The sequence below is a fragment of the Dama dama genome, chromosome 4 (assembly GCF_033118175.1).
Source record: "Dama dama isolate Ldn47 chromosome 4, ASM3311817v1, whole genome shotgun sequence".
In the NCBI taxonomy this organism is placed as follows: Eukaryota; Metazoa; Chordata; class Mammalia; order Artiodactyla; family Cervidae; genus Dama; species Dama dama.
The window spans coordinates 22029265-22056680 of record NC_083684.1 but is presented as its reverse complement, the minus strand read 5'-3'; the positions used below and the strand labels follow the sequence as shown (position 1 = coordinate 22056680).

At 38.5% G+C, this 27416-nt stretch overlaps 1 protein-coding gene across 4 annotated transcripts in view; it reads right to left on the bottom strand.

Annotated features, from left to right (window-relative positions):
* The window catches only part of PHKB (phosphorylase kinase regulatory subunit beta), a 218252-nt gene that overhangs the window by 67096 nt on the left and 123740 nt on the right, over positions 1 to 27416 (bottom strand). For all 4 annotated transcript variants that reach the window (XM_061138445.1, XM_061138447.1, XM_061138444.1 and 1 more), the window contains one exon: positions 19583 to 19677. In XM_061138445.1, coding sequence (XP_060994428.1) covers positions 19583 to 19677 — 95 coding nt within the window. The remainder of the gene's footprint in view (positions 1 to 19582; positions 19678 to 27416) is intronic.

Here is a 27416-nt window from a genome sequence, read left to right as displayed (position 1 = left end):
TTCCCTTTTGCCCATGCTGTATTTGGAATTGAATCCAGTCTCTGTCCCCACTATAAAATCATACAGCAGTGGTCTCTATACCCACTGTGACGGTCCTGGATAGTCTGCCTATCATTGTTAGTAAGTGTCACTGAACAGTATTTTCTCTAATTTTGTTGCTGCTGTTTAGTTGCTAAGTTGTGCTCTACTCTTTGCGACCCCATGCACTGTAGCCCAGCTCCTCTGTCCATGGGATTTCCCAGGCAAGAATACCAGAGTGGGTTGCCATTTCCTTTCCCAGGAGATCTTCCTGACCCAGGGATCAAACCCATGTCTCCTGCACTGGCAGTCAGGTTCTTCATCGCTGAGCCATCAGGGAAGCCTGTCTTCTTTAATACCATACAGTAAATGTGCACTTTGACCATGGGACACATGGCTCACCAGCCCACACTTCAGGACAGCTGGGTTCCATCCTTGCATATAGACCCGTGTGACCTCGGACTGTCACTTTTTGAATCTCAGTTTCCTGCCCTATTTTGATGGAATAAAACAAGATGCTCTTGATAATCTTAATATTCTCTTAATATACTTTTAATATTCTATCATGCATGTGGAGTACAGGCAATAAACATAATGGTTTTACAGTTTATATAGATACATTTGAATAAAAAAATAAAACATTCCCCAATCTAGGCTAAGGTATATAACAATACATTCAGATCAAGTGTGTGTTAGGAAAGCTTCTAGAAAGTGATTTTCATTTTTATGATTTTTATGTAGGTATGAAAAATGGTTTTATTTTATAATCTCTTGCCTTATTTTCATTAGCTAATGAATGCTACACAATATAAAATATTTAATTTAGGAACAGAAAAGTAGGTAGAGACCTTTAGATGAAAAGCAATTTAGTCATATCAGCAGTTTCTTAAAAATGTAATTCATGTCAATGTATGGCAAAAACCACCACAACATTATAAAGTTTAGCCTACAATTAAAATAAATAAATTAATTTAAAAAATTAAATCTTAAACAGCCCTTATTAAATGGATGAAGTGAAAGTCGTTCAGTTGTGTCTGACTCTTTGTGACCCTATGGACTATACAGTCCATGGAATTCTCCAGGCCAGAATACTGGAGTGGGTAGCCATTCCCTTCTCCAGGGGATTTTCCCAACCCAGGGATCAAACCCAGGTCTCCTGCATTGCAGGCAGATTCTTTACCAGCTGAGCCACCAGGGAAGCCCAAAAATACTGGAGTGGGTAGCCAGCGGGTAGCCAGTGGTAGCCAGTGGGTAGCCAGTCTTCTCCAGCAGATCTTTCCAACCCAGGGATCGAACCAGGGTCTCCTGCATTGCAGGAGGATTCTTTTCTCTTGCATTGCAGGAGCTCAGTTCTTTACCAACTGAGCTATCAGGGAATCCCAATGTACTTCTAGAATAGAAATTACATTAAAGAGACAGGAAACTTGATATAGCCAAATAAAGAAACATCATCTAGGCATTTAAAAGAACATTTTGTAGAAATAATATGAAAAATAACTATGATAGTGTAAGTAAGTATTAGCAAATGCAAAACTGAATATCCAGTTAGGCTACATATGATAGGAAAGCCTATACATATGAACAGCCAATACATTGAGAATATGTTTTTCTCCAGACTTTTTAGAATTTTTTCATTCTCACTAATGAGAAAGTAATGTTATTTATAAAATAAGTTACTGGAACAAAATAAAACTAGCAATAATATTTATTTAGGTCTTATAATGTCAGACATTTTGTTAAGAGCTTTACATACACTGTTACCACTTAATTACATACAACCACATGAGTTATGAAGTATTATCTCTATTTAATAGAGGAAGAAAGTGAGGCTTAGAGAGATTAATTAAACCTTCCAAGGTCACAGAGTTAGTAAGTAGAAGAAATCAGTTTTAGAGTTAGGCCTGTATGACGCAAAGCCACTATACTATACCATCTCCTTAAAAATAAAATATATTACATACATATGTAGTATTCTTTAATCTTCAAGGAAATAATTCATGCAAAAATTTATGCACCTGTATTTTCAGAAAACAAAGTATGAAAGCCTTTTTTCTTCATTAATTTGAAAAATGAGAGATTAAGTGTATATGTTTTTAGCTCAGATCTGTATAAATATGTACCTGGTTTAGTAAATAAGTACTGACTTTCATTCTAAATGTGGTTTAGTAAATAAGTACTGACTTTCATTTTAAATTTAGAAGCTTTAAGCTCTTACACTAAAAAATATTTCTTTCATATTGGCCTTTTCTCCAAAGACTGCCAAAGTAGATCAATCCATTTTAATTGGTATATTAAATGTGCTAGTTAACTTCTCAGATTCAAAGCTTGGGTGTCACTGAAAATGATAAATGTGAACCTGAATTCTCTCAAGGGTGCTTCAACACACATGATCTGTTCTATCATGATGATATGCCATAAATGTATATATTGCTTCAAGCAGCTGACCAAAAATACTCATATTCTATTCAGTACAATGGCAAAAACACCTGTAACTCTCTAAGGACCTTGTAAGAGCACACTGCTCCTCAGGAAGTAGGCTCCAAAGGCAGCTCCTTGTAATATGAATCATTAAATAAGAGAGGTTTAGAATAGATATAAAGAATATACTTTTCTTCAAAGATCAAAAAGACCTTTAAACTTTTTGAAGATTCAAAAATAAGAAAAAAGGGAAGTAGGAAAGTCCCAGGTAAATTCATAAATTTATTTATGTTTATGAATAAACAGGATTCTGTTCTCAGAGTAAAATGCCAGGAATATAAGCAGGCTCAGTGTGTTGAATCATAAGAGGGCACAAATTGGTACCTGTAGTAGACTCATTAAAACAATACTAGATCATAAGTATTAGATCAAACATAAGTACTAGATCAAACAAGACCCTGGACATCTTTATTCTGGATAATAAACCTTGTTTTCTTGCGCTGGACTATTTTTCTTCTTTTACATTTCAGCCATGACTATAAGAAGTTTTCATCTTGTAGATGAAATCTTTCATTATATATGTCATGCCTATTATTGGAACTTCTAATTTTAACAAGTTCAGAGGATTAATTAGAATGATGTTATTATATTTAATTTTTTTTAACTTCAAATTTAACTTTTCTCAGGTCTTGATGCCTTTGACAAAGCATTTAATTTTCATTGGCTCTGGTATAAATACTAGTTAATAGGAGCCTTTTATTTCCCTTAAAGACTGAAGACAGTATTCCTGAAGAGAACTCATATTCAGACTAGGCTTTCAGAAGCATTTCTGATGCCTTGACTATTTTATGCTGTTTCATTATGATAATCATACGAACTTCTGTTCAGCACTCAAATTCATTCCCATGATTGTAGATAATTTTGGGTTTTTTGGTCCCACACAAGCACTTTCTTTCTCTGCCAAGCTAATGAAGTAGAGTTTTTTTTTTAATCCTTTAAGTAGAAATTATGTCTCAAACTAGTTAAACCATTTCAGAGCATTAGAATGAACAAATAAAACTGAGCTTCATGCAAAACTTCCCTAAATCACCTAAGATTAATAAACCTTTAAAAACTGTGAACATACCTGAAACAAGAATGTAAAAAAGGGAAGCAGGTATAAATCCATGTTTAGGAGTGCTATATACATATCTACTAAATTAGGATAGGCTTATAACCTGTCTTGGACTGCAGCACACTTACTTCCTGAACAGATGGTCTCCCACCGTTTAATCAATCTTTAACTCCCTACAATCTGGCTTCTCAGCACACTACTAAAATCACTCAAAAGTTACCAGTAACCTAGATCATGGAAGCCAGCGACAAAAGTGCTAGACAGAGATTCATGAATAAGATTCAGCCAAAGAATTTCACAGATTAGAGAACTATCCTTCATAAATGTTAGGAGACTGTCTCCAGATGACACTAAGGTGGATCATGCAAGGTCTAAACACCAGCACTTGAATTTCTGCCAGTGCTGTGCTGTTCTCCCCAGCCAACTAGGCAGTCAGCTTTCTTGAACCACTGTCTCAGAGTTAAGACCCTTTACACTTTCAGTCCAGTGACAGCGTTGTGCCTCCTGTTAGATCCTCATCGTGCCTTTCCTTGAGCAGCCCTGTACTCAGCCATCCGCAGTACCGGGACCCTGATCTTTCAACACTGACTGCTCTCAGAGTTTCAGTTCCTACGTGAGCCATGTGCAACAGCAACACTGTAACTTTTCATTATGGGCTGGTATCTCCACTACCATGTTTCTATGAAATCTCTACTATTTATACTCTTCAATATTAAAATAGTATTTTCAGATCACAGTGTTTTTTTTCTGTGACTCTTCCTTTGATAGTAGAATGGCTTATTTATGTAAAATTTCTACTGTACTCAGTATCTATTTCAAGAAACAAGTTCAATTTTTTGCAAATTGCTTTAAAAATGAAAAGAAAACCAATTCTTGGCTGCTCTTATTCTATTGCCTGTTAAACATGCTAGTTTCAGATTGAATCCTGAAAACATTTAGAAAGATATTATGTTTGCTTTCCTATTGAACCAGGAGTCTTCTGTATGTTGATTAGTATAACACATACTTCAAAATAAAGCCCATTTGCTACAGAACTCCAGAAAGCCCCCAGCTGCTATAAAAGGATGTCCTTTTAGTGTTACCTTATCGCCAGTGGAAAACCACAATGTAGAACACAATGAATCTGTGAAATGTACACAGTCAGCTGCTTACAGTTTCTTCCAAATGTGAATGAGTAGCAAAGGTTTGAAACAGTCTCCAAGCAACTTTTCTCATGTTAACACTGTTACAGGCTCCACAGTGTGAACAGTCTAAGTCTCATTCATAGCTAATCAGCAGAGAGTTGGCACCAGAATTACCTAGGCAACAAAAAAATGATGGACCCCCCCTAACAGGAACAAGTCAGGGTGAAATAAGGGAGGGTAAACTCTCAAATAAAGTAGCTTATAATCTCTGAAAATTACTTTCCTTTCGATAAGGAAGAAGGAACTCACTAATAAAATTACTGTTAGACTTGTGGACTTGGTCTCATCCCAGTACTAACAGGGAAGAAGAAAGTGACAATTACACCTTTTAAACATGATAAATGATATATATTATCAATCTCAACATACATTTTGCACAGATATAACATCTTTCCACTTAATTTTTCAGATCATTTCCACAAGCCTCTCAGTGTCCAACAGCACAGGTGAAATGAGTTTTCTGTCATGTGGTATTAAGCTAGGTTGTTCAGGAAGCAAAATATTTCCTCTGTTAACTCCTTCATACCATTACAAAACCACTGCTTCCATGCTTGACATCCCTTTCACTTTTCCTTCTTCAGTTTACAGCTTTGTTTTGGTTCTGCCACCTGACAACGGCACAGCCTTGGAAAAATTACCAAACCTTTCTGAGACTTACACTATCAATCTATAAAATGGGTATAATAATATTTATTTAGAAAAGCATTAAACTCTGACATAATACATATAAAACAGTTTGTGCAATGCCTATAATCATTAGACACAAAAATCAGTAGTGGTTTTCTGTTTCTCTCATTTCCTTTCCCTAGCCCTGTCAAATACCAAATACCAAACCTTCTAGTAGAAGACAAAGAAGAAAAAGACACATTCCCTACTACGAGGACCCCTGCCAGAGAGGCAGGCATGTAAACCAACAACTACAATAACATGACAAATGTTAAAACATGGAGAAGGAAATGGCAACCCACTCCAGTATTCTTGCTTGGGAAATCTCATGGGCAGAGGAGGCTGGCCGTCCATATGGTCACAAAAGAGTCAAATTATTTTCAGGGAGTAATTTACAGGATGATTAGATAATATGATCTTTTGCATAATTTATCTTTTCCAAATCAAACGTGACATAGGAAAGTAGGGGTAAGCAAGGCAGGCACTGTTACTCTAGCTACAAGAAAAAAAGAACAGATTAACAGTTTGGTCTAAATTATTCTCTTTCACACGTTTCTTTACCAAGTTGGAAAGTTCTGGTATTTAATTTACTTGGTTTGCATCTACTTGGGGCTATCACAACTGTTCAATGAACAACTACTCTGCTCAAATCCCAGTGTTAGGTTCATCAGCCAAGATCTGAAGAAGCACAAAGTATGGCTGGAGAAAAAGATACTTAAGAGAAACAATGAGAAACTAGCATGGGAAGTGAGGCTTCTAGTTCTAGACAGTGGCGTGAGCACTTACACTGAATTCTTATTCCTCTGCAGACCCCACAGAAATAACCATATAGATGCTAAAAATAAACATAAAAGACTAAAGCCATAGAAATAAAGAGAAAAGGGGGAAAAAAATAAGACATTTCAGCACATTTCTAGTGTAAAAAATGGCAAATAGAAGTGCATTAATGAAGAAAGCAAAGCAGAGGAAGCCTGTATTGCCAAACTTAGAGCATCACCATACAGCTGCCAGAGGTGTGGGAGCTGATCCACCAAATACAGGGGTTCCGGAGCGGCACTTGGGTTGCAAATATAATGGAGGGATGATGGGGGAAGTGGGGCATGACAGAGAACTGATTAAAGGCCACAGTGGCTAGCCTGAGGCCACACACAAGAACCACTGTCAGTAATAAAATGAAGTTCCTCTCTCTCTTTTTAAATATTTTACATTATCTTTTATTTATTTATTTTTGGCTGCATTGGATCTTCATTGCTGCACATGGGCTTTCTCTAGTTGTGGCAAGTGGAGGCTACTCTTTATTGTAGTGTGAGGGTTTCTCATTGCAGTGGCTTCCCTTGTTGGGGAGCATGGTTTCTAGACATGTGAGCTTTAGTAGCTGCAGCGTGGCAGGCTCAATAGTTGCAATGCACAGGCTTAGCTGCTCTGCAGCATGTGGGATCTTCCTGGACCAGGGATCAAACCTGTGTCCCCTACATTGGCAGTGAACTCTCAAATACTTGTTCTCTTAATATACTGAACAAACTGGCTGGGATGAGTTAATGCTTCCAGTCTTGGCCCCATTTGGCAAGGATGATAAGGGGCATGTTTATTCCCCACCAAGACCCCAAGAGACAAAACTCTTTCTCACCTCCTGCTGGGATTGAGGGATGGTGGGCAGACCACTTAATACACTGAGAATAATCAGACCATCTATCACCTGATATACAACTGAACAAAGGAGGATCACCAGGTATGTGAAAAATAATCAACAGGAAGAAAGCAAAACACTACATCAATACAGCACAAAAATTACCTTGGGTATTACGTCTAGAAATTCGCTAGACATAGAAAGACAAATATTGCATGGTTCTACTTATATGAGGTATTTTGAAGAGACAGATTCATAAAGACAGAAAGTAGAATAGAGGTTACCAGGAGCTAGAGGGAGGGGAGTAGAGAGAGTCATTGTTTAAAGGGTACAGAGTTTTTGTTGGAGATGATGAAAAAGTTTTGGGTACAGATAGCAGTGATGGTTACACAACACTGCAAATTTAATGCCACTGAATTGTACACTTACGACTGGTTAAATTGTTGAATACCATGTAATGCATGTTTTACCATAATAATAAAAAAGAAAAAGGTCAGTTAGGAAATTCAACAAATGGTGCTCTAACAACTGGATATCCTCATACAAAGAATGGAGTTGAATGCCTACCACTAACTCAAAATGAATCAGAGGTCTAAATATAAGAGCTAAACCTATAGAATTCATGGAAGAAAACACAGGCATAAATCTTTGTGATCCTGGATTAGACAATGGTTTCTTATATATGATACCAAAAGCATAGCAACCAAAAAATAAAAAACATAAATCAGACTATCAAAGTGGAAATTGTCTGTGCTTCGAATGACACCATCAAGAAGCTGGAATAGTAGTTCACCAAATGGGAGGAAATATTTGCAAATAATAGAAGGAACTCATATGCAGAACACATAAAGAAATATTACAACACAATAATAAAAAGACAAAGAACCCAACTTGAAAATGACCACAATATCTTGAGACACTTGCCCAAACAGATACATATACACATTCCCCCAAAAACACATAAAAAGATGCTCAACGGCTTTAGTAACTAGAGTAACTAGGGAAATGCAAATCAAAACCACATTTTACACACTAGAAGACTATAACAAAAAAGATAACAATAAGTTGTGACAAGAATGTAGAGAAATTAGAACCCTCATACACTGCCAGTAGAAGTTTAAAATGGTGCAATCACTTTGAAAAACAGCCTACAGTTCTCAAAATCTTAAGCATAGAATTATCAAAGAACTCAACAATTCTGTTATAACCAAGAAAAATGAAAACAAGTCACACACAACTTTGTGTACCAAATTTCATGGCAGCATTAGTTGAAGTAATCAGAAAGTGGGAACAACCCAAATGTCCATCAACAGATGAATGGATAAATAAAGGGAGGTAAATACACAGAATGAAATGTTATTTGGCCACAGAAAGGACTGAAATACTTATACACATTATAACAATATTTTCTATGAACTTAGAATACATTATGTGGAGTGAAAAAACTCAGTCACAAAATACCACACATTATATGAAATCATTTAAATGAATACCTTAGGAAGCATCACTATGAACAAAGCTAGGGGAGGTGATGGAATTCCAGTTGAGCTTTTTCAAATCCTGAAAGATGATGCTGTGGAAATGCTGCACTCAATATGCCAGCAAATTTGGAAAACTTAGCAGTGGCCACAGGACTGGAAAAGGTCAGTTTTCATTCCAGTCCCAAAGAAAGGCAATGCCAAAGAATGCTCAAACTACCACACAATTGCACTTATCTCACACGCTAGTAAAGTAATGCTTAAAATTCTCCAAGCCAGGCTTCAGGAATATGTGAACTGTGAACTTCCAGATGTTCAAGCTGGTTTTAGAAAAGGCAGAGGAACCAGAGATCAAATTGTCTACATCCGCTGGATCATCGAAAAAGCAAGAGAGTTCCAGAAAAACATCTATTTCTGCTTTATTGACTATGCCAAAGCCTTTGACTGTGTGGATCACAATAAATTGTAGAAAATTCCGTAAGAGATGGTAATACCAGACCACCTGACCTGCCTCTTGAGAAACCTATATGCAGGTCAGGAAGCAACAGTTAGCACTGGACATGGACCAACCGACTGGTTCCAAATAGGAAAAGGAGTACGTCAAGGCTGTATATTGTCACCCTGCTTATTTAACTTATATGCAGAGTACATCATGAGAAACGCTGGGCTGGAGGAAGCACAAGCTGGAATCGATTGCTGGGAGAAATATCAATAACCTCAGATATGCAGATGACACCACCCTTATGGCAGAAAGTGAAGAAGAACTAAAGAGCCTCTTGATGAAAGTAAAAGAAGAGAGTGAAAAAGTTGGCTTAAAGCTCAACATTCAGAAAACTAAGATCATGGCATCCGGTCCTATCACTTCATGGCAAATAGATGGGGAGACAGTGGAAACAGTGTCAGACTTTATTTTTTGGGGCTCCAAAATCACTGCAGATGGTGACTGCAGCCATGAAATTAAAAGATGCTTACTCCTTGGAAGGAAAGTTATGACCAACCTAGACAGCATATTAAAAAGCAGGGACATTACTTTGCCAACAAAGGTCCATCTAGTCAAGGCTCTGGTTTTTCCAGTGGTCATGTATGGATGTGACAGTTGGACTATAAAGAAAGCTGAACACTGAAGAATTGATGCTTTTGAACTGTGATGTTGGAGAAGACTCTTGAGAGTCCCCTGGACTACAAGGAGATCCAACCAGTCCATCCTAAAGGAGATGAGTCCTGGGCATTCATTGGAAGGACTGATGTGGAAGCTGAAACTCTAATACTTTGGCCATCTGATGAGAAGAGCTGACCCACTGGAAAAGACCCTGATGCTGGGAAAGATTGAGGGCAGGAGGAGAAGGGGACGACAGAGGAGGAGATGGTTGGATGGCATCACCGACTAAATGGACATGGGTTTGGGTGGACTCTGGGAGTTGTTGATGGACAGGGAGGTCTGGCGTGCTGCGATTCATGGTGTCACAAAGAGTTGGACACAACTGAGGGACTGAATTGAACTGAACTGATATGATATACCCAGAATAGGAAAATCCATATTCACTGGATTCGCTGTTGCCTAGGGTTGGGATAGGGAGAGAGAGAAGGTTGAAGAAAGTGGAGAGTGACTAGAGTCATGAAAATATTCTAAAATTTATTGTGATGAATATACTAAAATCCATTGAATTGTACACTTTAAATTAGTTAAGTATATAAAATGTAAATTTTATCTCAATAAAGCTTTTATTAAAAATAAATGTTCAGGACATCCCTGGTGGTTCAGTGGTAACAAATCAGCCTGCCAATGCAAGGGACATTGCCATTGCAAGGGACATGTGCTCGATCCCTGGTTCTGGAAGATCCCATACACCGTGGAGGAATTAAGCCTGTGTGCCACAGCTACTGAGCCTGTGCTCTAGCTCCTGCAATTCACAAATACTGAGCCCTCACGCCCTAGAGCCTGTGCTCCACAATAACAGAAGCCTCCACAATGAGAAGCCAGTGAACTACAATGAAGAGTAGTGCCAACTGGCTGCAGCTAGGGAGAGCCTGTACATAGCAACAAAGACTCAGTGCAGCCAAAAATAAAAATAAATAAATAAAATAATTAAAACATTGTTCAGTTGTTGTTGTTCAATAAATGATAGCAAGTATTTTTTTAAAATTATTCTACAGAAAAAGACTAAGGAACAGAACTAATCTTAACTCTAATTTTTTTTCACAGAAAGACTTATGAAGATAAATTATCCATGAAAAAAGGGGTAAGAAGGAACAAGACTCATATAGCTTTTCATTATTTACCCTGAATATAATCCAATGGATAATGAGTCAAGAGCTCTGAGAGCTGGAAAGAAGGCAGCAGACTTGGCTGGCTAAGAACCAACCTCAGGACCTGAAGAAAGGCAAAGTGGTGAGATTCCTAAGATCCAAAACACTTTGGGCTGAGCACTGGACAGGCCTGCACCCTGAAATAACCAACAAGCAGAGACCAAAAACATAAACACAAAAGCAATAAAAGTGTCTTCTCTCTGTCTGAAGGACTGGGAAACAAGAACCAGTCCTTGTTCTGTGACCAACAGTGACCAAGTGGAAAGATCCAACTCTGGCTCCTCTACTTGAGGGTTATCAGTTGGCCATTCTGACTTCACCAGCAGCATCAAAGCCCTGGTGGACCTACCTAATCTCTGCTTTACAACCAGCGCACTTGATGGGCCAGTATGACCAATAGCATCAGCAAAGAAGCCCCAGTGAACTGTCATGACCCCTGCTCCACAAATTAGGTTTTAGTGGGCAGTCCAATTCATCCATGATAGCAGCAGTAAAGCTCCAAGGACCATCCCAACCCTCTCTCCACAACTAGGACACCAGCATGGAGTTTTGAGCAGGCTACAGAAGCAGCTTCACAGCTGTGACAAAACTACCAAACCCCTGATCCACACCTAGAAACCAGCAAGTGAGCTGATACATCTGAGTTGATGACAACTGCATCAGCTGAGTTAGTTATATCCTGGCCTTCCACCCAGGGGCATAAGTATACTTAGTCCAAGAGAAATGGAATATTATCTGTAAAAGAACACAAATTTGAATTGGCAAGGGATTTCTCAACAGCTTCCCTTGTGGCTCAGTTGGTAAAGTATTCGCCTGCAATGCAGGAGACCTGGGTTCGATCCCTGGGTTGGGAAGATTCCCTGGAGAAGGGAAAGGCTACCCACTCCAGTATTCTGGCCTGGAGAATTTCATGGACTAGTCCATGGGGTTGCAAAGAGTTGGACATGACTGAGCGACTTTCACTTCATTTCACTTCTCAACTGAAACTATGGAGGCCAGAGGAAGTACACAATAATTCTTACTGAATTAAAGAAGACAACCGTCAATCAGGAATCTTGCATATAATGAAAGTATCCTTCAGAAATGAAAGGGAAATAGACATTATCAGACAAAGGAAAACTAAGGAATTTGCTAAAAGACCTACTCGTAAATAATGTCTACAGAAAGCTGTGCAAACAGAAAGAGAATTACAGAAGAAGGTAGGGACATTCAGAAAGGAAAGAACAATGCAATGAAACAGTAGAAGTTGAAATAAGCACATGACTTTTTCTAAGGGTTATATTTACATTGTTCAGATATTTAGAGTCAGAGGTGAAAATCGATCTGGTTTTGTTTTTAAAAAAAAAAATTCTGGAAATGGGGAAATTGTGAACTGGTTAATATTCCCAAACATAACACAACTGCATGGTGATATCTTCTGTATTAGTTCACTTTTTACAAAATGCATCTATGTCACTTTCACATGTGGACAAAGGAAGAGACTGTACAGGGCTTGGATTGTAAAGGGTTCTGTGTGAGAGGCCAGGGTTTCAGGGTGAAGGTTGCTCCAAGAGTGGAGGCCTGGGAGTGGGTGAACAGTAGATCAGCAAGTCATCTGGGACTGCAGGACAGGGATGGTTGGGAGACATTTGCAGAAATTGCAAGATAGAAGTGAAAAACAAGGAAATGAAGTGACCATGTGAGGATATGGAATTTAGACTCTACCCTGTAGGCAACAGCGTGTCATGGAAGGTTTTCAGGAAATGAGATAAATGAACTCAAACTTTATAAGATCCTGTGTTCTCAAGCACAGAGAGTAAACAGGAAGAGAGATTAAAGACAGACAGAGATTACTAAAACCATGACGGTGAGTAGTAATGAGGTCTGAGTGATACACGGCAGTGGGAATAATTATGAAGAAACAAATGGAGATGCTTCTGTGAAGGCAAAGCCAATATGATAACCACCTGAAAATAAGAGCTACTGGCACAAGAAGACAGTCCTGATCCAAGACAAGGACTATGAATACAAAGAAGATAAATTTGGCATCATAAATGTTGGGTTTCTTTTTTTTTTTAACTACTTTACTGAGATACAATTGACATACAAAAAGATATACATTCAATGTATATAACTCAACAAGTCGGAGTTAAGTACACACCCGGAAATGGTGAGTTTTACTACTAGATCTGTGAAGAGATGACCACCAGGTAGTTAAAACATAAAGTTTAGATAGCAGGAAAGAGGTCAGGATTAAAGAAATAGATGTAGATATTTGCATAAGTCCACTATTTCCCGTGACATACCTTCCTCTCACATACAACTTTAAGCACACACAAACATTCAAGTTAAACACTGAGAACTTCCTATATACCAGGTGTCAGGGTACTATGACAGATACTGAAGCTACAGAAATGAATAAAACATGGCCTCTGATCTCCAGGAACTTATATTCTAAAGTCTGCAAAGCTTTTCTTGTTATGTTTTCTTTTGGTCAAAATCTCACAATACTATTAAGTGTATCTGCTACTGTTCACAATGCTTTTTTCTGCTCCTCTAAAGCTGAAATTAAGATTGCTGGAAGAAATATCAACAATCTCAGATATGCTGATGATACCACTTTAACGGCAGAAACTGAAGAGCCTCTTGGTGAGGGTGAAAGAGGAGAGTGAAAAGTCGGCTTAAAACTCAAACAAAAACTAAGATCATCGCGCCTGGACCCATTCATGGCAAATAGAAGAGAAAAAGGTGGAAGCAGTGATAGAATTCCTCTTCTTGGGCTCTAAAATCACTGCAGATGGTGACTGAAGCCATGAAATTAAAAGGTGATTGCTTCTTGGCAGGGAAGATATGACAAACCTAGACAGCACATTAAAAAGCAAAGACACCACTTTGCTGACAAAGGTCCATATAGTCAAGGCTATGGTCTTTCCAGTAGTCATGTACAGATGTGAGAGCTGGACCATAAAGAAGGTAGAGCACTGAAGAATTGATGCATTTGAACTGTGGTGCTGAAGAAGACTCTTAAGAGTCCCTTGGACAGCAAGAAGATGAAACCAGTGAATCCTAAGGAAATCAACTCTGAATACTTGTTGGAAGGACTGATGCTAAAGCTCCAATACTTTGGCCACCATATGTGAAGAGCCAACTCACTGAAAAAATGCTGATGCTGGGAAAGATTGAAGGCAGGAGGAGAAGAGGGCAATAGAGAATGAGATGGTTGGACGGCATCACCGATTGAATGGACATGACTTTGAACAAACTCCAGGAGATGGTAAGGGAAAGGGAACCCTGACAGGCTGCATTCCATGGGGTCACAAAGAGTTGGACATGACTTGGCAATTGAACAACAAAAAAACTTTATTTATATAATGGTATTTTATTCTTCAAGTAACATCAAGAGAAAACAGCAATTTCTAACTAGTGGGTGAGCAATGAGGAGGTTCAACCCAAATGATACCACAGTTTCCCAACCTCAATTTTAATCCCAGCTACAAAAGCAATTCTCTTTTCCTCAAATTAATTTGCTAAGAGTAATGTTAATAAAATCAACAGCTCTCAATTCACTCCTCAATGTTTTGGATTTATAATGTGCCAATAGTCCCACATATACTTGAAGGAGGGACCTTTCTAAAGTTCTAGCCTACTCCCTTCTCTCTGGATTCTGGAAAATTTCCTTCTGCCATAACCTCCTGTGAAGGAATAAGCTGGTCCAGAAGGCCTGGGTTGTCTAAATCCTGAAAGTTCCCAAGAAAGGCATGCTTTCAGGATGAGTTTTCTGGCTTCTTATAAGTTTCTGTCAGAGAAGAGAGTTTTTGCATGCCAAAGGCCTTGGGCCATACTGTACTAGTTTGTCTAGATAGTTAATGGTAATACTGTGATTTACAGAGAATATCTGCTTCTTCTCTGAGGGGTAACTAGAGCTTAAATAACTGAAGGCAATCATACAGGTGCTACAAGCTTATATGACTGATCCCTAAAATAAAAACCCTGGACACTCAAGTCTGAGCAAGATTTCCTGGTCTGTAATACTTCGCATATGTTGTCACACATCCTCCCTTGGTAACTATGTCTCACATGACTCCACTGGGAGAGACCATTTGGAAGCTTGTGCCTGGTTTTCTCAGACTTGACTTGTGTGTCTTCACTAATTTTATCCATTCTATCCTTTTTTTTGTTATATTAGGTTGGTGCAAAATTAATGAAAGAGTTCATTCTTAGGTAGGTTGATAAGGAGTCCAGGGTCCCCAAAGAGGAGGAGGAAGGGGGTACCGGCCCTCTAGGAGGAGAAAAGGACAAACTTCTTTTTTTCTACATTCCTTGTCTTAGTCACATAAAACATTTTGTTCTTTAAGCCCAGAGCTGATGATTACAAAACAAAACAACTCATTTTGCTCAAGGGTATGTTTTTCCCTAAATTCTGTACCAATGATTACATAACAACAATGTATCCTGCTCAAGGACATGTTTCTCCCTCTTAAGAACCTTCTGACTAATCCTGTTATCTTAAAATCTTTATTGTGGGAGTGGGTACAACCTTGAGACATTCTTCTGATTTATTCTTAATCACCAAATGAAAAAGTATATAGCTCCCTTGCTAAGACTAGTGAGGGGGTGCTCTCTGTCCCCCTTCTGATGTCTATGTCCGACCTGAAGCTAAATCCTCTTCTTTGGAGATCAAGAATCCAATATCAACGTCGTTCACAGTAAGCTATCGGTAATTGTCATTCTGCGTTATTGAAATTTGCCATTTGATATTGGAATACATTCTAAAATAAATGTGGTTATGTTATACATCATTTTAATGTGCATTTCTTGCTTTTTTTTTGTTAATGTCATTACTTTCAGCTTATTTTATATTTATTTTAGACTAGGGAAATAATGTTAGACAAAAAGCAAATTCAAGTGATTTTCTCCTTCAAGTTCAAAAGGGGTTGTAAAGCAGTAGACACAACTCACAGCAACTGCTAACAAATGTACAACGCAGTGGAGGTTCAAGAAGTTTTGCAAAGGTGATCCTTAAAGATGAGGACCACAGTGGCCAGCCATCAGAAGTTCACAATGACAAATTGAGAGGATCACTGAAGCTGATCCTCTTACAACTGTAGGAGAAATTGACCAGCGTTGACCATTCTACAGTCATTTGGCATTTGAAGCAAATCGGAAAGTTAAAAACCTCAATAAGTGGGGGTGCCTCATGAGCTGACATCAAATCAAAAAAATTGTTGAAGTATGGCCTTCTCGTATTCTGTTCAACAATAATGAACCATTTTTCAATCAGTTTGTGATGTGCAATGAAAAGCGGATTTTATATGACAACCAGCAAAACCCAGCTCAGTGATTGGACTGAGACGAAGCTCCAAAGCACTTCCCAAAGCCAAACTTGCACCAAAAGAAGGTCATGGTCACTATCTGGTGGTCTGCTGCCCATCTGATCCACTATAGCTTTCTGAATCCCAGTGAAACCAGTACATCTGAGAAGTATGCTCAGCAAATTGAGCATTGCTCAAAAACTGCAAAGCCTGCAGCCAGTACTGGTTAACTGAAGGGGTCCAATTCTTCTCCACAACAATGCCTGACTGCACAGTGCACAACCAATGCTGCAAAACTTGAATGAACTCGGCTAAGAAATTTTGTCGCATCCACCATATTCACCTGACCTGTCATCAACTGACGACCACTTCTTCAAGCATCTCAACAACATCTTGGAAGGAGAACTCTTGGAAAGAGTTTGTCAAATCCTGAAGCACAGATTTTTATGCTACAAGAATAGACAAACTTATCTCTCACTGGCAAAAATGTGTTGATTATAATGGTTCCTATTTTGATTAACAAAGATGTATTTGAGCCCAGGTGTAATGATTTAAAATTCACAGTCCAAAACTGCAATTACTTTTTCACCAACCTAATAATAAACTGTGAGTGTAACAGCTTCTGACTCCTGACAGTCCTTCCAGTGAATCACTGGGGCAAAGACTGGTCATGAGGACCCCTAACACAGCTTCCTTTGAAGTCGGAGATGTCTCTCTCTCTCTTTTTTAATAAGATTTCCCAAGATTTAATTTTTTAAATCAGAAAATGGAGAATGATCTCTTGGAGGCTCTTTAAGGGAAATTTAACTACATAAGATTTAATCATTTAAAATGAAATCAAAACACTGGATTCAAACTGTACAGGAGAAACTCTAGCTTTTTTTATATCTCTGCTTCTCATGAGGTGGAACACTTCTTAGATACTCTGGAGAAGAGGCATTTTAAGCCCTTGTAATACTTCTACTTTATTAACAGATATTTAATATAAAGAATTAAACAGACTTTTTATTGGTATATAATTTACATATAGTAAAGGCACAGATGTTAAGTGTATTGTTGGATAAGTTTTGACACATATATATACCTCTATAACCACCACCCAGATCAATGGTTAGAATATTTCCACTACCCTAGAAAGGTTCGTTATACTTCTTTTCAGTCAGCCACTCCCCTTCCCCATTGGAAGATAACCACTCTTCTGACTTTTAATATCTAAGTGTAGTGTTGCTTGTTCTAGTACTTCCCATAAATGTAATCATGGAGTATGTACTCTTGTGTCTAGGAGATGATTTAACCATATTACTTAAATAAGTAGTTCACAATTTTTTGTTTCTGATTAGTATTTTGTTGTATGGATATATAATATTTCTTTAACCATTCACCTGTTGTTTAACCATTTGGGTTGTTTTAGTCATGTCTGACTCTGACTCTTTTGTGATCCCATGGACTGTAGCCCACCAGACTCCCATGTCCATGGGATTTCCTAGGCAAGAATACTGGAGTGGGTTGCCAGGAGATGTCTCTTGTTTCTGAGAAATGCCTGAACTTTACTACTCTACATATGTTTCTGACATTTGGCAAGATCAATTCCCCCAGATCAGTTAATTCCGGGATCTGACTTAGTCAATTATGATTGAAAGGCCACTGACACCAGCATTTCAGGTAGAGAGCCATGTCTGACTTTCATATTTCATCAAGCCAAGCCAGCTAGTCCCAACAATGTATATGAGCATGCTATGTCTTGGGTACTGCTTAAACAGCTGAGAAAGTGGCAAATGCACCTCACTATTTTATATACTACTACAACCAAGCTCCTAGTAGGGTAAAGCAATAACACCTCCCACCAATTCTCTGCTGCCAGCCCTTCCTATGATCTCCCTGTCAGAAACTATAGAACGCTGCACAGATATAATCCCCACTCGGCTGCAAGAGAGAAGCCTCTGTCCTGGCCCTAGAACAAGGCTCTTAGATAGGATGTAGCTCCACATGGGAGGCATAAATGATTTCCATATAAAAAGTACACCTAGAGTAAATGCTCTATAAGATTCACTCTCACTCACGTGTACCCTGACTTCTTGAATGGGAGAGACAGTTGCAAGTATATTGTATGTAAAAAATTATACATAACCCACAGCCCTCATATGTGGCAAGCACGTAGTAAATATTTTAACTATTCATTATGTTAGCTGTATGCTTTGATGTAATCTGGTTTCTGCCCCCATACCTCAATTTGTGACCAACAGGTCACTTTATATTCTAAAAAAGAACTTGAGATTTCATCACCCTAGAAGTGGGTCATACACACTATGTAAATGAAACATACTAGTCTTAAAATGGCTCAGAGTCACAGCACTAGGCAATATGAAGTAAAATACATTCCCACTTTCCCATTTCTTCAGGTAAATTGCATGTCTCAAATATGTCCAGAATGTACACTTGTACTGCAGTGAGACGAGTGGTAAATAAAGACAAAGGCTAAATCTCTTCCTTATATGGGAACTAATAGACCAGCATAAAATCTCTATCACACATTAACACAGGCATCTTTATGTTCCTGAGAATATCTTAACATTTACTTAAAAGTCTCTCACAAAGTTTTTCATCCATAAACCACTCATAGTAACTAGATGTTTTGTTGAGGACCAGCAAAAGAAGCAGAGAAATAGTGTGATAGAACCTACTAATGAGGCTGGCTAGCTTTCCCTTTCTCTCATTAAAACAAGCATTTATATGTGCATGTTTATGTATTATACATATATTTTTAAAGTAAAAGGAGCATTTTATAATGCTTATTTTGTAAGCATATTTCCTGTTACTGATGATGCTATTCTTATTAAATACATTTTAACTACTTGGAATCCCAGGCACATACTCAGGTTCATTCCCTTTCTCCTCAGGCAGTTTCAACAATCCACACAACATTTTCAATTTAACAGTCCTCATTACTGGTATCATTTAATACTTGAGGGTATGCTCAAGTCAACATCAATCTTGCTGATCCTGCAAACACTTATTTTGTTGACACAACACAGTCTGAATCTATAGCTATTAAATGTTAAAAAGAAAAAAAAATTAACTATTCCTTTCCCTGACATGTCACCAAGTACTAAGATCAGCTCTGTCCCTCACTTAGTCCTATCACAGAGACACAAGCACGGGGTGGGGGGCCATTCATGTAACAGTGCCATCTCATCTGTCTGAATGCTGCCCACACATAAATCTTCTCAGACATTTGATACCTTAAAGTCAACCACTGTGAAGGTGAAAATGTTTACCTGTGAGGCATTTTGTCAGACACATCCGACTCATACTTTCTTATTAACAAATAACCTTTACCACAAGTAAATCTTAACTAACCAGAACAGAGAAATGCCTTGCTCTCAGAAGGAACAATAAAAACCCATTTAGAATAAAATTTATTCTTTAATTAAGCTTTAAATGTCTGGATGAGTCTAAATCATGAAATAAAATCTCTTTACCTGATTGGAAAACCTCATGCTCACATTTCGTTGATTCTGTAGTGAGACAAAACGCTGAACAGGATCAATATCTTTAGGACTAATTAATTCATCAGCTGAAAAAAAAGAAGGGAAATGACTAGATCAATAATGTATCTACACAACACTGTAAACCAACTAGACCTAACAGGTGTTTATAGAACACTCCATTAAACAAGAGCAGAATATATATCCTTCTCAATATGCAAGCAACATCTTTCACATACCAGACCATAAAATAAGCTTCAGTAAATATAATAGGATTTAAATCATACAAAGTATATACTTCAACCACAAAAGAATAAAATTAGAAATCAATAATAGAAAGAAGTCTCAGAAATTCACAAACTAAAATTAAACCATACATTCCTAAATAACCAATGGGTTGGAAAAGAAAAGAGAAATTAGGAAATACTTCCTAATGTACTTTCTGATGATGATTGAAAAAGAAGACACAACATACAAACTTTAGGGGATTTAGGTAAAGCAATGCTCAAAGGGGAATTCATAGCTATAAATGTATATATTAAAACAGAAGACTCTCAAGTCAATAAGTGATATTTCATATTAAGACAACAGACGAAAAAGAGCTAACTAAACAAAAGCACGCAAGAGGAGTATAGTATAAATGAAACCAAACAGATTCTTGAAAAACGCAAAAGTTGACAAACCTTTAGATAGACTAACCAAGAAAAAAAAAAAAAAGACTTAAATTACTTACTCGGGAATGAAACTAGGAACATTACTACTGATCTTAAGGATTCCAAGAGAATATTCTCAAAAAAATGTATGCCAACTTAGATGACATGGGCAAATTCCTAGAAATGCACACACTACCAAAACTGATTCAAGGAGGAAAAGAAAATATGAACAGATGTATAACAACTAGTGACTGAAACTTTTCACACAAAAAACGTCCAGGATCATGTGACTTCACTGATGAATTCTACTGAAGAGTTAGAAGAATTAAAACCAATCTTTCATAAAATTTTACAAAAACCAGTAGACGGACACTTTCCAACTCATTCTAAGAGGCCAGTATTACCCTAAAACAGAAATCAAAGACACCACAAGGAAAGAAAATCACAAATCAAAATCTTTTCTGAATATAGACACAAAACTACTCAACAAAAACACTAGCAAATCAAACCCAGTAACATACAAAAATTATTACATACCATGACCAAATGGGACTTACCCTACAAATCTAAGAATGGCTTAACATCCCTAAATCAGTTATTGCAACTCCCCATATCACCTGAACAAAGGATAAAAAACTACATGACAATCTCAGTAGACACAGAAAATACTTGACAAAATTCAACATCCTTTCATCATGGTAAAAAGTGTTCAGCAAACTAGGGATAGACAGGAACTTCCTCAACCTGATAAAAAGGCATCTATGAAAAATCCAATCACTAGTGTCATACTCAATGGTAAAAGAATGCTTTGCCCCAAAGATCAGGAATCAAGACAATGATGTCTGCTCTTGCCACTTCTATTCAACTTTATACTGGAAGTTCTAGTCACAGAAATAAGGCAAGAAAAAGTAACAAAAGGCATCCAGAATGAAAGGTAGAAGCTACAGTAATTAAAACAATGTGGTACTGCCATAAAGATAAGAGATCAGTGGAATAGACAAGAGTCCAGAAATAAACCCTTATATTACAGTCAACTAATTTTTGACAAGGGGGCCAAAACAATTCAGTAGGGAAAGAATAGTTTTGTCCCCCACACAAAGTACTAGGAAAGGGAATATATAAAAGCAAAAGAATGAAATTGGACCTCTTTACACAAACTACAAAAATAAAGGCAAATTAGATTAAAAAGTTAAAAGTAAGAGCTAAAAGTAGAAAATTGTTAGAAAAAAATATGAGTAAATCTTTGTGACTTTGTATTAGATAAAATTACATCAAAACATATGTAACAAAGAAAAAATGAGATAAACTGGACTTTGTCAAAATTGTAAGCTGTTGTGTCTCAAAGAATACCATCAAGAAAGTAAAATGACAGCCCAAAGAATGGGAGAAAACATCTGAAAACCACATAACTTGTAAGTGACCTGTATTTTGAACATACAAAGAACCCTTACAACTTAACAATAAAAAGACAAATAACCTAATTTTAAAATGGCTACAGTATCTGAATAGACATCTCTCCAAAGAAGATTTACAAGTAAACATACGAAAAGATGCTCTGAAGATATTAGTCACTGGGGAAATGCTTATCAACACCACAATGAGGTAATACCTCATACCCATTAGGACAACTAACACCAAAAAAAGAGACAAGAATAAGGGTTGGGGAGGACCCAGAGAAGTTGGAACCCTTATACACTGCTGGTTGCAAGCCAAAATGGTATACCTACTTTGCAAAATAGTTTAGGAGTGCTCCAAATGTTAAACATAGAGTTACTATATGACTCAGTAATTCTACCCCTAGGAATCAGGGTAGGAAATGAAAGGGAGATGAAAACATATGTCAAACAATAACTCATTCATGAAAGTTTATAGCAGCATTATTCACAATAGCCAAAAAGTATAAACAACCCAAATGACCATCAGTTGATGAATGGATACATCAAAAGCGGTCTACCCATACATTGGAATGTTATTCTGCCATAAAAGAACAAAGTGTGGGAATTCCCTGGTGGTCCAGTAGTTAGGACTTTGCACTTGCACTTCAGGGGGCACGGGTTTCATCCCTGGTCTGGGAACTAAGATCCTGCATCACATGGCATGGGCAAAAAGAGGTGGGGGGGGGGGGTGGTGGAGAAAAAGTGTTACTGCATGGATGAAACTTGAAAACAGGATAAATGAAAAAAGTTTGCAGTAAAGGCCATACATTACATGATTTGTTGTTCATTCACTCAGTCATGTATGACTCTTTGTGACCCCATGGATTGCAGCACACCAGGCTCTCCTGGAGCTGGTTCAAACTCATGTCCATTTAGTTGGTGATGCCGTTGAACCTTCTCATCTTCTGTCGTCCTCTTATCTTCCTGCCTTCAGTCTTTCCCAGCATAAGGGTCTTTTCTAATGAGTTGGCTCTTTGCATCAGGTGGCAAAAGTACTGGAGCTTCAATTCAGTTTCAGTATCAGTCCTTCCAATTAATATTCAGGACTAATTTCCTTGAGGATTGACTAGTTTCATCCCCTTGCAGTCCAAGGGACTCTCAAGAGTCTTCTCCAACACCACAGTTCAAAAGCATCAATTCTTCGGCACTCAGCCTTTGTTACGCTTCAACCCTCACATCCATACATGACTACTGGAAAAACCATAGCTTTGACTATATGGACCTTTGCTGGCAGAGTAATGTCTCTGATTTTTAACATGCTGTCTAGGTTGGTCATAGCTTTTCTTCCAAGGAGCAAGCGTCTTTTAATTTCATGGCTGCAGTCACCTACAGTCATCTACAGTGATTTTGGAGACCAAGAAAATAAAGTCACTGTTTCCATTGTTTCCCCATCTATTTGCCATGAAGTGATGGGACCGGATGCATGATCTTTGTTTTTTGAATGTTGAGTTTTAAGCCATTTTTTCACTCTCCTCTTTCACTTTCATCAGGAGGTTCTTTAGATCCTTTGTGCTTTCTGCCATAAGGGTGATGTTATCTGCTTATCTGAGGTTATTGACATTTCGCCTGGCAATCTTGATTCCAGCTTGTACTTCATCCAGCTCAGCATTTCACATGATGTGCTCTGCATATAAATTAAATAATCATGGTGACAATATAGAACCTTGACGTACTCCTTTCCTAATTTGGAAATAGTCCGTTGTTCCATGTCTGGTTCTAACTGTTGCTCCTTGACCTGCATACAGGTTTCTCAGGATGCAGGTAAGGTGGTCTGGTATTTCCATCTCTTATAGAATTTTCCACAGTCTGTTGTGAGCCGCACAAAGGCTTTAGCATACACAATGAAGCAGTAGTAAATGTTTTTCTGGAATTCCCTTGCTTTTTCTATGATCCAACGGATGTTGGCAATTTGATCTCTGGTTCCTCTGCCTTTTCTAAAACCAGTTTGAACATCTGGAAGTGCTCGGTTCACTTACTGTTGAAGCCTGGCTTAGAGAATTTTGAGCATTACTTTGCTAACATGTGAGATGAGTGCAGTTGTTTGAACATTCTTTGGCATTGTCTTTCTTCAGGATTGGAATGAAAACTGACCTTTACCAGTCCTGTTGCTGAGTTTTCTAAATTTGCTGGCATACTGAGTGCACAGCATCATCTTTTAGGATTTGAAATAGCTCAGCTGGAATTCCATCACATCCACTAGCTTTGTTCGTAGTGATGCTTCCTAAGGCCCACTTGACTTCGCACTCCGAGATGTCTGGCTCTAGGTGAGTGATCACATCATTGTGGTTATCTGGGTCATGAAGATCTTTTTTGTATAGTTCTTCTGTGTGTTCTTACCAGCTCTTCTTAATCTCTTCTACTTCTGTTAGGTTCATACTGCTTCTGTCCTTTATTGTGCCCTCTTTGCATGAAATGTTCCCTTGGTATCTCTAATTTTTCTGAAGAGATCTCTACTCTTTCCCATTCTATTGTTTTCCTCTATTGCTTTGTACTGTTCACTCAGGAAGGCTTTCTTACCTCTCCTTGCTATTTTTTGGAACCCTGCATTTAGATGGGTATATCTTTCCTTTTCTCCTTTGCCTTTCGCTTCTCTTCTTTTCTCATCTATGTGTAAGGCCTCCTCAGACAACCATTTTGCCTTTATGCACTTCTTTTTCTTGGGGATGGTTTTGATCCAATACCTCCTATACAATGTTAGGAACCTCCATCCATAGTTCTTCAGGCACTCTATAAGGTCTAATCCCTTGAATCTCTTTGTCACTTCCACTGTATAACTTACGGGACTTGATTTGGGTCATACCTGAATGGCCTAGTGGTTTTCCCTACTTTCTTCAGTTTCAGTCTGAATTTTGCAATAAGGAGTTCATGATCTGAGCCACAGCCAGCTCCCAGTCTTGTTTTTGCTGACTGTATAGAGCTTCTCCACCTTTGGCTGCAAAGAATATAATCACTCTGATTTCACTATTGACCATGTAGTGATGTCCATGTGTAGAATAGTCTCTTGTGTTGTTGAAAGAGGGTGTTTGCTATGACCAGTGTGGTCTCTTGGCAAAACTCTGTTAGCTTTTGCTCTGCTTCATTTTGTACTTCAAGACCAAACTTGTCTGTTATTCCAGGTATCTCTTGACTGCCTACTTCTGCAATCCAGTCCCTTATGATGAAAAGGACATCTTTTTTTTGGTGTTAATTCTACAAGTCTTATAGGTCCTTCATAGAATTGTTTAACTTCAGCTTCTTCAGCATTAGTGGTTGGGGCATAGACTTGGATTACTGTGATACTGAATGGTTTGCCTTGGAAATTAACAGAGATTATTCTGTCATTTTTGAGATTGCACCCAAGTACTGCATTTTGGACTCTTCTGTTGACTATGAGGGCTACTCCATTTCTTTCAAGGGATTATTGCCCACAGTAGTAGATATAACTGTCCTCTTAATTAAATTCACCCATTCTGGTCCAATTTAGTTCACTGATTCCTAAAATGTCAATGTTCACTCCTGCCATCTCCTGTTTGACCAGTTCCAATTTACCTTGATTCACGGACCTAAAGTTCCAGGTTCGTATGCAGTATTGTTCTTTATGGCATCAGACTTTACTTCCCTAGTAGCTCAGCTGGTAAAGAATATGCCTGCCATGCAGGAGACCCCAGTTTGATTCCTGGGTCAGGAAGATCTGCTGGAGAAGGAACAGGCTACCCACTCCAGTATTCTTGGGCTTCCCTGGTGGCTCAGTTGGTAAAGAATCTGGCTGCAATGTGGGAGATCTGGGTTCTATCCTAGGTTGGGAAGATACCCTGGAGAAGGGAATGACTGGCCACTCCAGTATTCTGGCCTGGAGAATTCCAAGGACTATAGAGTCCATAGGGTCGCAAAGAGATGGACATGACTGAGCAACTTTCACTTCACTTCACATGGCATTAGACTGTACTTTCACAGCCAGACACTTCCACAACTGTGCACTGTTTGCACTTTGGCTCAGCCTCTTCATTCCTTCTGGAGTTATTTCTTCCCTCTTCTCCAGTAGCATATTGGCCACCTACTGACCTGGAGAGTTCATCTTTCAGTGTCATATCTCTTTGCCTTTTCATACTGTTCATTGGGTTCTCAAGGCAAGAATGCTGAAGTGGTCTGCCATTCCCTTCTCCATTGGACGACATTTTGTCAGAACTCTTTACCATGACTTATCCAACTTGGGTGGCCCAACACTGCATGGCTCAGTTTCAATCAATTAGACAAGGCTGTGATCCATGTGATCAGTTTGGTTAGTTTATTATATGACTTATCATATGATTTGAGGTATATCTAAAATGCCCAGAATAGGCAAATCTATAAAGTAGACTAATGATTGTCTAATGCTGGTGGAAGGTTGAAACGATTAAAGGTATGTGGGGAGTGATTGATAAAGGGTATAGGTTTTTTAGTGAGGGGTGATGAAAATATTCTAAAATTGACTGTAGTTATGGTTGCACCCCATCTCCTGCCCCAGCTGGCTCTGATGGTAAAGAACCTGCCTGCCAATGCAGGAGACAGAAGAGACTTGGGTTCGATCCCTGGGTTGGGAAGATCCCTTGGAGGAGGAAATGGCAACCCACTCCAGTACCTTTGCCTGGGGAATCCCAGGAACAGAGGAGCCTGAAAGTGAAAGTGAAAGTCGTTCAGTCCTGTCTGACTGTTTTTGACATCATGGACTATATGGTCCATGGAATTCTCCAGGTCAGAATACTGAAGTCGGTGGCCTTTCCCCTTCAGGGTATCTTCCCAACCCAGGCATAAAAACCAGGTCTCCCACACTGCAGGTGTATTGTTTACCAGCTGAGCCACAAGAGAAGCCCAAAAATACTGGAGTGGGTAGCCTTTCCCTTCTCCAGCAGAGAGCGGGCTACAATCCATGGGGTTGCAAACAGTCGAGCAGACTGCAGCAACTTAGCATGCACGGTTGCACAACCCTGTGGATATGCTAAACACAATTGAAATGTAAACTTTAAATAGGCGAAGTGTTTGTAATTTTAACTCAGTAAAGTTGTTCTAAAAATCATGCATTTGCAGTCTCAGGAAGAAAACTAGATCTTTGAGGGAAGACAATGTTTCCTAACACTAAATTCTAAAAGATGTTTCTGAGATGGAGCATGTTTTAGGGGGCACTAACCAGCAGGAGGGCAATTCTTCAACAGCTGTTACTCTATAAATATGGAAGCCCTTCTCATGTTTCAGTTCCTTGTGGTAACTCTGGATAAAATACAAAGATACACCAAGGAAGACAATTTAGTGTGTTTGGGAGGGGTGGGTGGGAAGGAGGCACTGAGTCAGTGTTCTCTGCCGTTTTCTGCTATAATGTACCTCAGAGAGACGCACTGACACCTGAGGCTCTCTGCAGCATGGATTCTCCGAGGGCCTGGAGGTGACTATGCTGGGAAGGAGTAGTGTGGGGGGGAGGATCCTCAAATTTAATTCTGAACAACCTCTTCGGTGTGCAAGTTGGCAATATTTATGCAAATTTAAAGCAAGCATACTCTCTGACCCAGCAATTAGCATATCTTAAAGTTTCTGTTATGATCAGACATGTGAAAGTTAACTGAATAATAAATCAAAAAAAAAAAAAAAGAATCCAACTTCTCCTAAAATGAGTCAGTAGAGGTGTTTATTTTTACTGCAATTAAGCTATGAAAATGTGCTCACTTCATTTTGATCTTCAGCTCTATGTTGATTATATAAAAACAAGTTGTCATGTGGTAACCTGGATGG